Here is a 17,142-nt window from a genome sequence, read left to right on the forward strand (position 1 = left end):
TGATAAGTTTCGTTACGTTTTGACTTTTCCGGCATTTCATCCATGCTGATGACATTTCCAATGCAACGCCCACCACACACAGCCCCGCCCCGCCCTGCCCCGCACCGCACCGCTCGCTCTGCCAAAAATTCATTTTGTAATTTTCAGATACCTTGAATGCCCTAACCAGCTGTCGGGCCATTGCCGGGTACTGGGATTTCATTTTGACCAGGCTGCAGAAATTGCAACCAACTTGCTTTCCATTTTGCTCCAATCTTGCACAGTGTAACCACCCGCTCTGCCCCCGCTCTGCCCCTTCTCTCGCTCGTTGTGTGTACGGTTCGGTTTAGAAAATTATCTTTCTGCTCGTCGTCGCCAAAAAGGAAATCATATTTTCTGCTTTTGTGCACTTTACTTTTCAGTTTCGGTCGCTGGCGGCTGCCTTCGCCCTGCCGTCCCCTCCCCGCCCCACTTCAAGCCCAAACCCGCCCTTCACCCACTCTGGCTCCCTATTTGCCTTTTGCTCGTAAACAGTTTGGTTGCAACTTTTGTGCGAAATTTATGCTTTTCGTACACTCTCTCTCTCTCTCTCCCTCTCTCTCTCCCTCTCTCTTGCTCTCTCTTGTATCTCGGCACTTTTCGCAAGTGCTCGTAACATGCGACTTGCTTCCCACAGCCTCCCGGTTTGGGGCTCACCTGTGTGTTCCTGCTGTTGTGTGTCCCTTTGCCTTTCTATTTGGGGAAATGGGTTGTGTGTATGTGTGTGTGTGTGTGTTTGTGTGTGCCCCACCAGGTGGTGTTTATGGCATCCGCTTTGGCAGTATTGATGAAGGAACTCGCATCTGTAATTCAATCAGTGTCTATGTCTGGCTGCCATTTGCTGGCTATTGAGAACCCATCCCCCCGGCCTCCCCCTCCCCCCGCGAAGCCCAAGCCCTAGCTCCGTTCAACTGGAAATTCACGTGCAAACATTTTCCTTTTTCGGTTGCGAAAATTTCATCGCATCAATGCAAATAAGGTGTGCGCGCAAAAATATCAAAATGTTCACCTTTACCCATAATATGATATGCGAATATTTTATATAATTTTTTTTTTTGCCTCTTAATAGTGTATAGTATATACGATATTCCCAGATACTTGTGAGTTTTGTTTTTAAGACATATTTCGAGTTGAATTTGATTTTTGCCGTCATTAGCAATGCTTTCCATACTAGTTGTATGTTGCAATAACGATGTTGCGGGTTGTACATTAATGTGGCAGCAACTGTAATAAAAACAAATCAAATTGTCGCATTTTGTCAATGTCTGCGTGACTGAATTGTGTCAGAAGAATAACACAATTTAAAAATGTCAAAGTGCTTCGCCAGCTGATAGCTTCTGTCGCCTGACTTGATGAGAAATTTGAATTAGACATTTAAAAACGAGCACAAGTCATGGATTTGCTCGGAACTTATGCTTTGTATACCCTGCACTCATTCAAAATGGCTAAGAAGAGTATGTTAATATATGTAACAGCTCGATCTATACAAAATTATGTTATATATTCTCGAACAGAAGCTGTTAACTTATATTCTCTGTTCTCTGCAGTCAGTTCGTTCGATATAAGAGAACTTTGGACTTAATACAAAAATCAAAATATTTTATCAACAATATCAGTACAATTTATTTATATGTCTAGGTTTTATGGCACAAGGTTAAGACATCTCTAAAAAGCGTTGCTCAAAATCTTTAGACCTGGCTACAGGGTATTCTATTCGGTTTGCAATAGTCCAAGTAAAATCAATCGTAATACAGATAGCCAAATTGCATTTTGAAAGCCTTTGCTTAGAAAAAGAATTTAAAATTTTTACATATGAAGGAAAGCTGATCGAAAGCTGAGACGAAGTGTTTAAAAGGCCGAGAAGATACACTAAGTTCCAGGCTTAGTTTTGGATATTTTTATATAGATAATCAGTCTAAAACATGTTGTCAGCTGGTTTAAGGTTTAGCTTGGGTAAAAACAGACAGTTAGTCTTCGCATAATTAAAACCAAAAACATATACTTAATTTGATTTACATTTATTTACATTACACAACAAGCGAAGCTTGTAAAAACACTTGAAGAAAATCGAAAGCAAAACCTAAAATAGAGTTCATATATCAGGAGATATAGTTTTCAAAGGAGATCTCAACTTTCCAAAGCATTATCTGCTTTCTCAGTACAAATGCGCCCTAAGCAGATATTCAAATGAAGTTAACCAAAAGCTGGAGTAGCCCGAAGATGCAGAAACTGAAGCTGAAGCTGAAGCAGAAGCAGAGGCAGAAACAGTAGCCGAACTACTTGAAGTGTCGCTGGATTGATTGATTAGATTTTTGTTAATTACTTAACGCTTGAAATTGAGATTGAGATTGAGATTGAGATAGAGCTGGGTAGCTGCTCGCGACGCTCGAGAAAACTTGGTTGAGATGCGTTATCCGCATTTGGTGGCAGCCACGCGAACATCAGCTGCAGCCGCATTGGGCCAGGTGGCAGACAGGAAGCTCTTCCTATAGTTGGCCCACCGCTGAATTAGTTATGGCCGGTGACGAGCTGATGGATTGATTACAATCACAGCCAGCCCAGCAGCAGTTGCAGTAGTTGCTCAATGTTTCAAGTTGTCGCAATGCATCAGCGGGGCGGGCTTTTGATTCCTGCCAGTCAGTCGTTGTTGTCGTTGTCCTTGTTGTTGTTGTTGTTGGTTACGCCCAGGACTCGAACTCAAGCGCATGCAATTTGTTAGTAGAAGGCGCTCCGGTAACTATGCAGAGCCGGAGCCACGTTCAAATTCACATTTATTCACGGACTCAAACAAGAAATGCAATTTTCAATTGCAGCTGAATTCGTTCCAGAAAACGGCCTGCCCCGACGTCTGCGCACCGCGTACACAAACACGCAGCTGCTGGAGCTGGAGAAGGAATTCCATTTCAATAAATATTTATGCCGCCCAAGAAGAATCGAAATAGCAGCCAGCTTGGATCTGACCGAGCGACAGGTGAGTGCAATTTTACTCCGCTTCACTCCCTACCTCCCTCTCCCTTCCTCTCCCTCTCTCTCTCTCTCTCTCACCCTTTGCCCATTCTGACTCAATTTATTTCAATGTTCAGCCAGTCAGCCCTTCACCTGCTCCTCGAAAGGTGGAAAAATTCCATTATTTCTGATAAATTGCAGCACGCCAAGGTTGACAGTCGCTGAGATCCGCACATGTCCGTTGCGGCTGAGCTCTTTTCCTACACTTTTTAATTGCTCTTCTTTCACACCTCCATCTCCATCTCCATCTCCACCTCCGCCTTCAACTATAATTATATAATGCAATTTTTATTGCCATTGCTGCCTTTTTTTCAGGTCAAAGTTTGGTTTCAAAATCGTCGCATGAAACACAAACGACAAACGCTCTCGAAGACCGACGACGAGGACAACAAGGATAGCCTCAAAGGTGACGATGATCAATCCGATAGCAGTAAGTGCAGAGTCAAATTCCATTTAAGAACTAAAGCTGAAGTTGCGAGTTGGCAAAAATATTTACCAACTTTATTTATATATAGATACACAAAGTTAGATCGAGAATATATAACTTGAATTCAGATAATTATGACTATGAGCCAAATGCGAGTAAAGAGAATGTAAAGCATCTCAAATTCAATTGTTTCAACATAATGTAGGGATTACAAAAGAAGAACTTCCATCAACTTTTCTAATTTTGAATTATTTCGAAATGTAGAAACAACTTTCCGAATTTAGTTAAAATATAATCTTGTCTAGAGGGCGACAGAAAATAATCCATTTATTATAAGATTCTCGACAACCTCTTGAAGTTTCAAAATAATGTTTTGAGATTCAAAACTTCAAATTGCCAATAGTTTTATATTTATTTATTTATATCAGATAGCTTGTGTGAAAGATAAGAAATGGATTTGAAGTTAAATATCTAATATTAATATTACTAATAGGTATTAACAAGAAAGAACAGCATACCCTGTAGAATTATGGCTTGCGGGCTCGCAGATGTCTGAGGAGAATTGTAAAGCTCTCAATTGCTGAGATTAGTGAAAATACCTTGCAAAGCAGAACATTTTCATCATACAAAAACTCATTTTTGACAGATTCTTCCCAGAAAGCTATATGATATAGCTTTGGCTCATATGTATGTACATATATAAGGAGCACTGTGCTTGGTCAAGATAACTTGATATACATAATAGTTTTCCTTACAAGAACCTCCTTTTCGACCGTTCGCTGCTATGGCAGCTATATGATATAGTGGTCCGATCCGGCCGGTTACAAAATATACAACAGAAAGATTGAAGATGGAAGATGGCAGACTAAATTGCATAGAAACAGACAGACGGACACACAAGTATTTCGATTTGACGATTGACGATGCTGATCTAAGATGAATACACTTTATGGAGTCGGAAATGCCGCCTTCTTCTCTAATGGCAAAATTATAATCCCCCCACAAGGGCATTTTAAACCATATTGATAACAAAGATAACAGATAAGAAAATAGCCCCATTAACATTTAAGGCGGCTCTTTAAATTCACAATCCATTCTATGAGCACATTACAAGAACTCGTTGGGAATTAGGTCAGTTTAAAGACAGAGCAAATGATGAGCAAGACTTATGGCAACTCCTATGGCTGCCGCCTGTTCGAATGAACCACGGGCCACGAACCACTCGGTTATCTTTTGGCGGGCCACTTTTACTTTTCGAGGCAGAAGAGTAGAATATGCTGTAGCTTATCAATCATTGTCAGCTGGAGGAGGGCTCAACTTTGGCATTTCGCTCGAGACTCGAGCTCGAGAGTTTCCCGTCTCCTCATGCGGCCAAGACCTAACCCCTTTCGCGATAACTTCAGCTTTAGTTCAGCATATATTTTGTTCTCCCTTTTTAATTTTTTGTTTTTTGTTTTGTTGTTGTTATTTTTGTGTTCTTTATAAAAACAAATCATCAATTTTCGCACTCAAACCGTCTGATTTGCTTTGGTTACCGTGAAACGCAGACTCCAATTCGAAGAAATCGTGTCAAGGCTGCGAGCTGCCCTCCGACGATATACCGGACTCCACGTCCAATTCGCGAGGACACAACAACAACACGCCCAGCGCCACAAATAATAATCCAAGCGCAGGAAGTCGTAAGTGCTGGCAAGCGTAATCAGAACTGGCCAATCAAACTAATTGATCCATCGATCCAATAATAGTTACTCCGAATTCATCGCTGGAAACCGGCATCTCGTCCAATCTGCTGGGCAGCACCACCGTATCCGCCTCGAATGTCATCAGCGCCGACTCCAGCGTGGCGTCCAGCGTTAGCCTGGACGAGGACATCGACGAGAGTCCCATCAAGGTGAAGAAGAAAGACATGGACGGTCACAGCCAGGTAAATGTCCAGATCTAATCCCAACTGGGACCATTAATATGCAACTTCTCGCCACGGCAGGTCATTAAAAAGGAGGCCGTTTCCACCTCATCCAAGGCCTCGCCATTTGGCTATGAAGCGGGTCCCAGCTTGGCTAGTTTCCGGCGTGACCCCGACGCTGCCGCCGTCGCCTCGAATCCGCCCGCGACCAAGGCCGTGGGCAAGAAGCGATATCAGAACGCCAATGCGAATGCCATTGCGATTGCCTCCCCGCTGAGCGAGAGCAGCAGCGCGGCTGGTCCGACTGGGTATTTCCCTGGGCCTGGCTACTATCCCAATCCGAATGCCAATCCGAATCCGAACCCGAAAACTTTGCAAGCGCCGCAGCAAATGCCGCAGGATTATTACGGCAAATACGATATTGAATTCGCCGCCTCGCCGCACCACAACCCGCACAAGCAACAGCAGCAGCAACAACCGCTGCACGGCGATTATCTAAGTCCCAAACCAAACGCCAATGTGACGGCCAATGCGAGTTTCCATCAAAACAGTCAACAACAACACCAACACGAACAGCAGTTCTACTACAACTACAACGACACCAATGGCGGCAGCGCGTACATGAACCACCAGCAACACCAACAGCAGCTGCATCCAGTTGGTGACTTTGAGGCGCCACCTATCAATGGGCCGAGCAACTTCTATGATCCCAAAACACAAACGGGCGGCGCCTACTACGACAACATGAATTTCCAACACCAAAACCAACATCAGTCTGTAGTCTTTCAACAACAGCAGCAGCATCAACACCAGCAACAGCAGACGCCAATAAATCACCAACAGTAAGTAGCGCCCTCTATGTTACATGTAGCCAACTAGTGGGGTGAGCAACCGTGCCCTACACTTGACGAAGTAAACTTCGCACTGCTCTTCACCCAACTAAATTACATGTAAGACAACTGCTCCACACTCAACGATATAGTTGAAGTGCGAAGTTACACTTGCTCCACACCTGTCGGAATTCCATATCATACCAACTGAACTGCTCCACACTTAACGAAGCATTTTCGAAAATCCAATGAAAAATTAAATCTCTTCTAAGTTAACAATTTTTTGATATCCCTTGCAGACACATGCACCACATTGGAGCCGGCGAAACGTACAGTGCGCTTGGCCTGCAAATGGAGAACTGCGATGGCTACAACAACTTTGGCGGCGGCTACTATGAGCCCGGCCCAGGCCAGCAACAGCCGCCTGTTCCGCCCACGCACAGCCACCCCCACCCACACGCCCACCATCCGCATCACACAATGCAGGCCCAGGCCCAGGCCCAGGCCCATCCCCAACTGCACGCGCACCACAATCCGGCAGCCGCGGCAGCTGCCGTTCAGGTGGTTGCTGCGCCGCCACCGCCGGCCACGCATCTGAACTCGAATTTCGTGTTGAATGGCGCCGCAGGACCCGTTGGACAGATACAGGCGTTTGCCAACACTGGCGGCTCAGTGGTTGGCGGCTTGGAAAACTCGAACAGCTCGTCGGACTTTAATTTTCTGAGCAACCTGGCCAACGACTTTGCCCCGGAATACTATCAACTGAGTTAGTTCTAGTAGAGCGGAGTTGGAGCACGAGTGTAAATAAACTGCAATGTCATCCATGTAGTCCAATTATCTGACAAATCTCCCCCTTATCCCCCCTCCCACCCACTACCACACAGCACCGACCGCAGCACCTTGTCGTAGCACATATCTGTAAATATGTTCGTATGACTGTCCTCATACCATATGTGTATGTATGTATGTAAGTAGGTAGAGTGATAAATGAAATATCCATTTATATATATATATATATATATATATATATATATCTATGTGTGTGTGTATGTATATATTTATGGCTCGCTTCGGTATATTTGAGACAGGTAAATCGGTGCAGATTTCATTAAAATAAACATTTGGCTAAAAGCCAGCACGCGATATAAGTAAATTCTCTCCGTTCAAGAAAAAAATGAAAAAAATCCAAACAAAAAAATAACTTAAAATAAAATTGTATATATCTAGTAAAAATTAAAAATACTTTATCGTAAATTTCCACCAGTCCTAATCAAAAAAAAAGTAATTCAGCCTAAGCATAAGCATAAACTATATAAATCCTATCTAACAAGAAATCAAAAATTTAATTAAAATTTGCACTAAATGTGTTTTGTAAATATTCGAATGTAGCTCAAATCGTGTGTGAACATTTTCAATTGAATCCCTTGCGATTCAACAGAGAAAACAAAATATGAAAACAAATTCCATTATGTAATATTATGATTTTAAATTGTATTCGAATAAGTATATAAAATAAATGACAAAACTAAAATCAATTGAATTCAATGTTTGTAATGTTTGTATGTTGTTCCAAATTCCCAATACAATTAACTCTAGACTCTAAACAATGAATGAATGAAATAAATGAATAAATATTACCGAAAACTCTTTGTAAGCCAAACATTTCATTAATTAAGTTAGACTTGTGCCATTTTCGAAAGATTTTCGAGAAATACTTCACAGCCGAAAATAGTTTCTTCAAAAAACTTCTCTCTTTCAATGCCCAACTCAAAAATAAACACTTACATACATATGTATATGCGCTGGCCCTAGCAAAAAGAAGAAGAGCAAAACTGACTGACAATTAATGATGGATGAGTTTCGGGCGTTGAAGGGTGCTAAACCCGTAGAGTGTGGGATTATGTTCAGCAAATAAAAACGATTTTTAAGATACGTGTTTGTAAGATTTTATGCATGTAAGATTTTATGCATGAATTTCGCAGTTTGCCAAAAAAAATTGTTGAACTTATGGGATGGGACTCCGCCGAAATATAAACAAATTTTATAAAGGTTTTAGTTTCTTAAAACTAACAGAACTTAACTAAACTAAAAACTAAGATTATTTCCAATTTTATTTATTTATTATCTTTATCATCAACGATTAAAAGTCTTAATGTAAGAAGTATTTCTGGACATACTAAGTGAAAAACTCAATGTAAATAATAAAATTTCCATTAGACAATCGAATTTATATAAGCAATAGAAAGTCAAAAGGACAGAAAGCAAGATTTATTTATGAAATAATGTAATTTATATTTCTTATTTAGCTCTATATAAGATCCTTTTTCGATATTAGCCTATTCAATACAATTTGCAGTTCCTTATTGAAACTTGAAGTGAGAACATTTACGCTTCATTTGGTCATTGGTCGCAGTTTGTGTACCAAAGGACTCCGCCTGTGCCCATTCGTCAACCAGCAGAATTTCTACGTTTTGCTGTCAACATTTCATGGACTTGCCCAGTCCCAGTCCCAGTTCCAGTGCCAGACCCATTGCCAGTCCCATTGCCAGTGCCAGTCCTAGTCCCAGTATTAAGCCCAATCCCAGTCCCCTGTCGTCGACTGCGCACAATTCTGACAGAAGCGGTGAAAATTTAAGATTGATCACCCGGCCGAATGTTTTTGTCAAAATTGCCTCCTGGCTGGCGTCTGGGTAGAGTAACGGTGTCGGCAACCGCATCCGTGTCGAGGTTCGTGTATATGTCGAGTGCAGGCTAAAACCTAAACAATGTCACAACTGTATCCCGTCTGCCATCTCGCCCCTTGCCCAAAACACATATCCACATCCAATATGCACGTGGTAGGGTTTGTATTTGCAGATACTTCGATTAAACACGTAGTACAGGAGATTTGGCTATTTGAAAATTAACTACTTTGGTAAATGTAAATTTAGATGAAAACTTTGAACATGGAACAGGCAATGTTGATCATGTGGGAATGATCTGCCGAATTCAAATTAGACACATGGAAATATATGAAACGATCTGTGGAGGAGCTAATCTGCAGTCATCATTCAAAATTTGTAGTAGTATAACAGACAAGATACTGTTACTGTTCTAAGAGAGTATAAGAAGAAGAGAGCGAGCAGAGAATAAATCCAACATTTGGCTCTGGCGCTCTCTGAAGCTGGCGACAGCAGGGCAACTGGCGTCGTCAACAGCAGCTAAGTCAATATAAAACTAACTAACATCAAAGTAGCACTTAAATTTAACACTTAAATATGCATACACACATTTATTTATAGTTGGGACTATTAAAGCATTAAAAAATACATTATTCTAACTCACCTCAAGACTTTTCCTGTCGAAAGCAAAACACAATTACAATCACACGCGCAACAACCCCCCGCGCACGCACAAACCGTTCGGCAGCTGCCAGAACACTGAACGCGGCGAAGAGCAGCTCAAGTCTAGCTAAACTACATAATTATGACACTCTCTCACTTTCTCAATTGCGTAAGTGTGCCCAGTTGCCCAATGTTGTTGTTGGCGCTCCTTCTACTGTTTTTTGTGCATTACAAAAGCATTGCTATTGTTTTTGTTGGCGGTACTTCTAACATATTCCCTTTTCTTCCACGGCGCGATCATGCTGTCTGTTCCTCCTTTTACGCAATGCGTAACATCTAGCCTGCATCAATAAATACAAATACACACATACATACAAATACATCTGTGCACATTTCCAATGTCAAAATTTACAAGTTCGCAACTAATAAACAAATGGATCGCATGGAGTTGTTGTCCCGGGGGAAAACACACAAAAAGCGAATAACAAAATGGCCGTCCCTTAAATTAAAATGGCTGACTCAGAATCAATGTTGGTTAATTTTGTTTGTTATACATATACAAAACTCGGAGATAGCCAATGTCCAGGTATGCATTGGTTTAATATGCAATACTGTTTAGTTAAAAACAATATAAGTATCATATAAAAATTAAACACTACAAGAACATAGTAAGCACAAAGCGGTTTAGACTAAGAGCAGAAAAAAGACAACTAAGAAAAGAGAGAGTGAAAGGCAAATTTAGACAGTTAGAGCGCTGTATGAATATTTTTGTTATTTTTTTAACATTATTTTTATTTTTATTTAATATCTGCTCGCTTTTTGGGCAATAATTGAATTTTTTCGGTAAACGTTAGCACTTAAGTATTGCGTAAATCTTTCTGTCCGTCAAGTGCAGGGGGAGCAGAGATAAAAGTTTATAAGACAGTCAACAAAAGCTCTTAATAAAAGCAAAAATCCTGCAAGCCTTCCTTGAACTCATGAGAATCGCATAATGCTGCAAAAAGTATAATAAAAAATACTTATTTTAATATGCAGTACAACGGAAAGTAAGCTTGGTCTGCAATCAAACATGATCATGTGCTTACTTTAAGAGATATAGCTAAAATGTTGGAACGTATTAATGACACTTTAGATGCTGAGCTAAAAATGGGGGGAAAACTTTAGCCAAGCTCAAATCGGAGCTGTACAAATGCCTCAGCATGTCCTGCTTAATTTAATTAAATTAAACCATTACACACTTAACGCATTAAGACCACAATATATATAAAAATAGCTGCACGACTTTGGTCTGGCTAAGGTCAATGCCGTAAAGACTTGCGAAATTCCGAAGAAAAAATCGAAATTCGAATTGAAATTGATTCAGTAGCAAGCCAAACGTCAACAAAAACGTTGGCTCTGCCTTTGCCTTAGCCTTTGGCTTTGGCATTTGTAGCTCAACCGAATTTTGTATCTGACGGATAACGACGCAAAGTAACTGGAATTTAGAGCTGGCTAATTACAATAAATGGCCATTAACACTGTACGCATTGGCATTAAGGCAAGGCATTTGAAGAGCTGCCGTTTTGTTGGCCACGTTAACAATAGCCGGCGATGACAAATACGATGACGTTGACAAATATGCGAGTTTGTAACGAAAAAAAATGTACAAACATCTAACCAAGTTTGCTGTCGATATTTTATGGGAACAATGTCAGCATCTGGGCCGGCAACTGGATCAGTTAGTTGGCAATGTAGTACAGCAAACCTTAACGGCCCTGTGCAGGCCAACTACCAACTGGCAACGGGCCAACAAGTGAAATAATAACAATTAAAGTAATACAAACCAGTTTGCAGTTAACTTACTTTTTGGCAGCACCACACACACACATACACAAGCATACACACAGATACACACATGTGGTTTATTTCTTTTGATCCATAAGTTCCAGTCATAGGCTTTTGTGGGGGCCCCTCTGACCTTGATATACATAAATTATTGTTCACATGCGACTGCGTGGCATTTGTGTAAAGCAATCATAACGAAATATATGTATATTAAAACATTTTCATGCATATTTTTATAATCGCAATTTGCGCACCGAGATTTTAATTAAGCTAAACTATATCGTTTTGCTACACTGACAAAAACCGGCTACCTTAATATTTATGTTAAACTTTCAGTTGGGTGTTCAATGGATTTTTATAAATTTCTGAAATATGTTCATTATGCATGCATTACAAATATGAATAAGTGCACTAAAAAAAAAGTCATAAATTATAATATATAATACTTAAGTGTCAACGTTTTGCCGAAAAAATTAAATGATTGCCCAAGAAGCGGGCAGATATATATTTTAAATAAAAGAAATATATAATTAAAATACTATTTAATTTCAAACTATCAATCTTTGAAAAAAACGTAATACCATGTTTGAATTATAGCATAATATATAGGCCTTATTGATTTTCTTTTAAAAACTTATTGAGCTAAGAGATCTTTATCAAATTTTCAAGACCTATCAGCCACATGTTCTATATGAAATGCAAAGACAGTGTCGCCCTTCAATGCAGCTCAGATTGCATCACTCAAATTATTTTATATTAGTTAGATGACTTTATCGATCGATGACTGTAGACAGTGGGAAATTGTTAAGTAAATACACACGAGACAATTTGGTAGCCTATTGTAATATTTTTTCTGTTTATTGGTTACACCTAAACTTAATCACAAATGAAAATTTTGTTCAAGGGCCGAATATGCATTTGGAGGGTTCTTCCAACGGGTCCGTGCGATTCAATGCCTTGTGATGAGTGCCAAATGGCGAATCGGCCTGGCTAACAATCGAATGCCATCGCCTGCCAGCCAAATGTCATCGTCAGGTGTTGTTGCTGCCGGTGCTGGATGATGTTTAGATGTGCAAAGCCAAATATATGCCGAAAGAGTTGTGGTAGTTGTTGTGTGCCGAGCGTTGGACGTTGGGCGTTCGGCGTTGGGCGTTGGCCGGACCGGAAATCAAGGATTACATTCCCATGGAGTTGGCAGCAGCTGCTCTGCGATCTGTGCTGGATGGGCTCAAGCTGCAAGGGAAACGTAATAACCGGTTATGTCATAGATACTCCTTAAATTGTTTAACCGTTTCTTAAAGCTATGTTAATTACAATTTGCAGAATCGCATTCTGCGCTGCGCTGTGCTGCGTCCACTGTCAACCCGTAATTGCCGTAACGAATCCAATTGGTGGCTGCCGTCCTTGGCTCAATTGCTGGCCGTGAGCCCAACCTCTTGGACTCAGCACAAAACACTGAATGAGGCGGCCAGGAGTCGCGCACTCCTATTTATACGAGCTTCACGCAGCCAAAGCCTGTTTTGCTGCTTGATTCTGGCAGACGATCCTTTAGCTCACTTGATCGGGTTTTACATATTCGTTGTTGTCGTTTTTGTTGTTCTTGTGCTTTTATTATACCCTAGCGGGTATTCTCGGGGTATTCTCGTTTGTTGCGAAATGTGCCTTGCATAGAAGGAGACGTCTCCGTTCCCATGAACCATATATATCCCTCTGTCTCTTTCTATGTAAATCAGTCTCTCAGCTGTAAATGGATCTGTTAGGCATGGATACTACTTTTTGCAAGCAATACACATATTGAAATACATATATCTAAAAGCTGCCATAAGAATAATCTGAAGCAATTTAAGTTCCCGTATGAACATTCTTTTGATCTTTAAGATATCTCGACCAAACTGAGCTTTTACTAGCTTGATTATGTTTATACTATGTCATATAGCCTTCCAGAAACAATCCATCCCGAATAAAGTTGATGTCTAAAATCTCTTCAAAGTTATATGTCTGCAAGGGTATTTAATCATCGGCGTGCCAAGTACAGCAATACTTTCTTGTTTTTTTATTTATTTTTATTCTCTTTTGTTTTGTCTGCTCGCATTGTCAGTTCGCATTGTTGTTGGGCTTTTGGTTTAGGGCAGATGATAATATGATGATGATGAAGTTGAGAAGGGTCCGCCCGGCACAGTCGATATATCCGATGTGTGCGCACCTAAAAAACGTGCAATCTTCCACTTGATTAGTCCGATTTAAGCAGAAACAGAAATCCATTCACAAGGGTCAGACCAAACACATAGCAGTTGGCTAGCTGCGCTTACAACATCCCGACCTTGAGGCACCCCAACAGAATAGTTCTTGTCGGGAAGCGCACAACAGGTGCAAGGAGTTATCTGTCACAGATATCTAGAATGGCCGCAAATGATTTCAATTGTGGGAAACTAGTGTTAAGCTGGGCTTCTTTTACTGCAGCTCTAGAATAATTGTGGTTATTTATTCCAACAAAATATCCCTTTTGCCAGAGCTGTTGCACATACGCGTATTTATCGTTTGAAAATTGAAGTCATGACCCGAGGATTTCATAGCAGAGCCCTGCCGACCCTTCAAATATAAATATACATATATCTATATATATATATGTATATATGCAAATGTGCCTCTCACCCTGCCTGCCTGGCTGGCAAGAATTTCGAATTGTGTCTGCAGACAGCCTGACGGACCAGGATCATACTTAAGGCAGGACAACGCCGCAACGCAGTTCGTTGCACTCTCGCTGCGAGTGAAAGCGAAGCCGCAGTGGTAGCAGCATCGGCATGAAACATCCTTAAAGGATTTCAATTTCAAACAAAAGTCCTGCGGACGCCAGACGGCAGGACATGAACTGCAGCACTGCAAATACTACGACTTCGAAATCCTTTTATGCTTTCCATTGTCTGTGAACTTTTTCCGTTGTTTCGACTGGCTGACAAACAAGTTATGAACTCCTCAAACGCACAAAAAAAAGAAGGCAGCAAAAACAGGATAATAGTGCGCAGAATGTGAACGACCTAACCAATTATCAACAACTGCAATTGGAATTGCCGCTCCAGGTAAATGGCACTTATATTAATATTATTGCTTATTTGAATACGCGCTCTGCTACTTCAGACAGCACCCAGATATTCTAAGAGCATTTTTTTTCGTAATAAAAATATTGTCGTTGAATAAATGAAAATTCTAATATGATTCAAATAATTATATTACTATGCAGCCCGGGCCAATTGTTCAAATACCACAAACACTTCTTGTCAAAGCTAAGAAATCAATTTCATACAAATAAATTTTATCAACCTGCTGTAAAAATTTAATAATTTATGTAACCGTAATATAAGTAAGAGATTGTCACTGAATTGTTAAAAATTTCATTTAATTGATCATTAAAATAAAATTTTTATCTATATATATATATATATAAATTATTCTTTTCTTGCCTACAAGTATGCATAGGTCCTTGAAATACCTAAATACAACCAAGCTAATGTTGTTTTGTCCTAAACAAAGACTATAGAAGTCAATGTAACTATAAGTTGGGTATAACTATAGCCCAGATCCAATATTAACAGCTAATTCAAATATTAAACCAGCTTCTGATGTTCTGATTTTTTACCACATATATACCAGAATTTCTGATTCCTTCTAAATCCAAATTAAAAACCAAGATATTCTAATATACATGTATGCATTATTTTATTGTGGATGTCAATAAATAAATGTACAGCAATATGAGCAACGATTCTATATACGATTATAAAGAATTAAACATTTCAGTGATGGTAGGCGACGGCTGGTGCGGAGTAGGTGGCGTAGTGCGCAGCTGGAGCGGTATAGTGGGCAGCGGGGGCAGCATAGTGGGCCACCTGAGCTGGGGCGGCATAGTGGGCCACCTGAGCTGGGGCGGCATAGTGGGCCACCTGAGCTGGGGCTGCATAGTGGGCCACTTGAGCTGGGGCAGCATAGGTGGAGTAAGCAGGAGCAACAGTCTTGACAACAGCTGGGGCGGCATACTGGACAGATGGAGCGGCATAGTGAGCCACCTGAGCTGGAGCAGCATAGGTGGAGTAAGCGGGGGCGACCGTCTTGACCACAGCTGGGGCAGCATAGTGAGCGGGCGCGGCATAGTGGGCGACTGGGGCGGCAGCAATAGTCTTCACAACGGGAGCAACAGCGACGGTCTTGACCAGCGGTTCACGGTTGACCACAGCGTTGAAGCCGTTGACGGGATCGGCGGTGTACTGGACGGTGCGCTTGTAGCCATCGGCATCCACCAGCGAGTACTCGCCACGGACGACATCACCATCGCGCTCCTCCACCTGACCCTTGGAGTCACCGGTCAGCTTGTCATCGACTCCGTACGAGAAACGGTACTGGGGATGGGGATCGTAGGTCTCGTCGGACTTGACCACCACCTTCTGGGCCACAGCCACGGGCGCACCGTAAGTGGCAACTGGACCAGCTGCGTGATAGGCCTCGGGCACATAGCCAGCGCTGGCCACGGCGACGAAGGCGAGTGCGAAAACAAACTGGAAAGCGGCGAGATAATCCATTAGCACACATAAGTGTATCCATTGTCCATAGTGGTACTCACCTTGAATGCCATATTGTTGCTTTTGGGATTTGGCTGAGTTCTTTACAGAAGTGAACTTGATCGTCGAATGATACATTTCTGGGCGTAAGCCTCAACTTATATAGCAAAACGGCGACGCGGCTGCGCTGCTGCGAGTGAGCGTTTTATTTCCATGGTGACAGCAAAATTTTAATGTTTTGGACGTTGATTGTTGGCTGGCGATTGCTGATACTTCCTGTTTGAGAGTAAGTACTGTGGGTGTGCAAATAATCATGTTTTGATCTGCAAGAACCATAACCAAAAAGAGAAAGATTCTCGGCGCATATGAACAGCACGAGCAGCCGAGCTGATATGCAGATTACGAAAAGCTTAACATAAGAAATATATGTGGCAAGGCAATATTATATATTAACCATTAAACATAAATAAAAAATGTGGACAGCTTGAATTAAGCATAAAGCTTTAATAAACGACTCTATATGCTGGAAAATTTATTTGATGCTCGAATTGGAAGTTGGAATCGTACGAACCTATAGGAGCTACGCCTTATCAGAAAATATGATCTGCTTATTAGAATTAGAAATCCAGCTGAAAGAAATAAATGAAATTTATATTTATTAATAGGAATGTAATCCTGAACAGAAAATTTGACAAAAAGTTTTAATAGCAAATACGTGGTAAATATATTCCAAGAATATATATTTGAATATGCACATATGCACAAAACTAATAACTATCATTTGAATAAAAACAAAAGGTAGAAAGCATATACATTTATTAACATAATTATTTGTTTGGCTGCTTCGAGGTCCGGGGCTTTTTTTATTCAAGACAAAATGAAAACGCAATTTTGTTTGAAAATAACCAATATACTTCGGCTGCACTTCGGCAACCGTCTTTAGGGCACTAACACAAAAACAAAAACAAATAACATTAAGATACATTACATAAAATTAAAAAATTATTAAAACAAATTAAAATATATATATTTTTGGTATATATCTATATTGTAAATTATATATATATATATAAAAAAAATGGTATATATATATATATATATATATAATTATAAAATATCAAAAAAAGGCTTTCACGTAAATCATTTGGCTGAAATAATCTGTTAAATGTGTATTAATTGGAGAATCTTTTTATATTAAAAGCTCCCTTTTAATAACGTTAATTTCAACTTTAAGTTCAACACACGACAAGTAAAACTGGCT

The 17,142-nt window shown here is 40.6% G+C and overlaps 2 protein-coding genes across 2 annotated transcripts in view; one reads left to right on the forward strand and one right to left on the reverse strand.

Moving 5' to 3' along the window:
• pb (proboscipedia) overlaps nucleotides 1-7,210 on the forward strand; it is a 42,068-nt gene extending 34,858 nt beyond the window's left edge. The window contains exons 4-10 of the mRNA XM_064700442.1: nucleotides 2,832-2,989; nucleotides 3,340-3,454; nucleotides 4,999-5,130; nucleotides 5,197-5,375; nucleotides 5,436-6,196; nucleotides 6,484-6,984; nucleotides 7,069-7,210. Coding sequence (XP_064556512.1) covers nucleotides 2,832-2,989; nucleotides 3,340-3,454; nucleotides 4,999-5,130; nucleotides 5,197-5,375; nucleotides 5,436-6,196; nucleotides 6,484-6,955 — 1,817 coding nt within the window. The 3' untranslated portion in view covers nucleotides 6,956-6,984; nucleotides 7,069-7,210. The remainder of the gene's footprint in view (nucleotides 1-2,831; nucleotides 2,990-3,339; nucleotides 3,455-4,998; nucleotides 5,131-5,196; nucleotides 5,376-5,435; nucleotides 6,197-6,483; nucleotides 6,985-7,068) is intronic.
• Nucleotides 7,211-15,081: 7,871 nt separating this feature from the next.
• Nucleotides 15,082-16,029, reverse strand: LOC135441014 (cuticle protein-like). Its single transcript, XM_064700447.1, has 2 exons — nucleotides 15,944-16,029; nucleotides 15,082-15,878 (listed from the first exon to the last, which is right to left on the reverse strand). Exons 1-2 carry the CDS (start codon nucleotides 15,953-15,955, stop codon nucleotides 15,123-15,125), a joined length of 768 nt encoding a protein of 255 aa, XP_064556517.1. The 5' UTR covers nucleotides 15,956-16,029; the 3' UTR covers nucleotides 15,082-15,122.
• Nucleotides 16,030-17,142: the final 1,113 nt, after the last annotated feature.

Source organism: Drosophila montana, unplaced genomic scaffold, assembly GCF_035044405.1.
Source record: "Drosophila montana isolate Dmon_TW-CO22-7 unplaced genomic scaffold, ASM3504440v1 contig_1761_1, whole genome shotgun sequence".
NCBI classification, from domain to species: domain Eukaryota; kingdom Metazoa; phylum Arthropoda; class Insecta; order Diptera; family Drosophilidae; genus Drosophila; species Drosophila montana.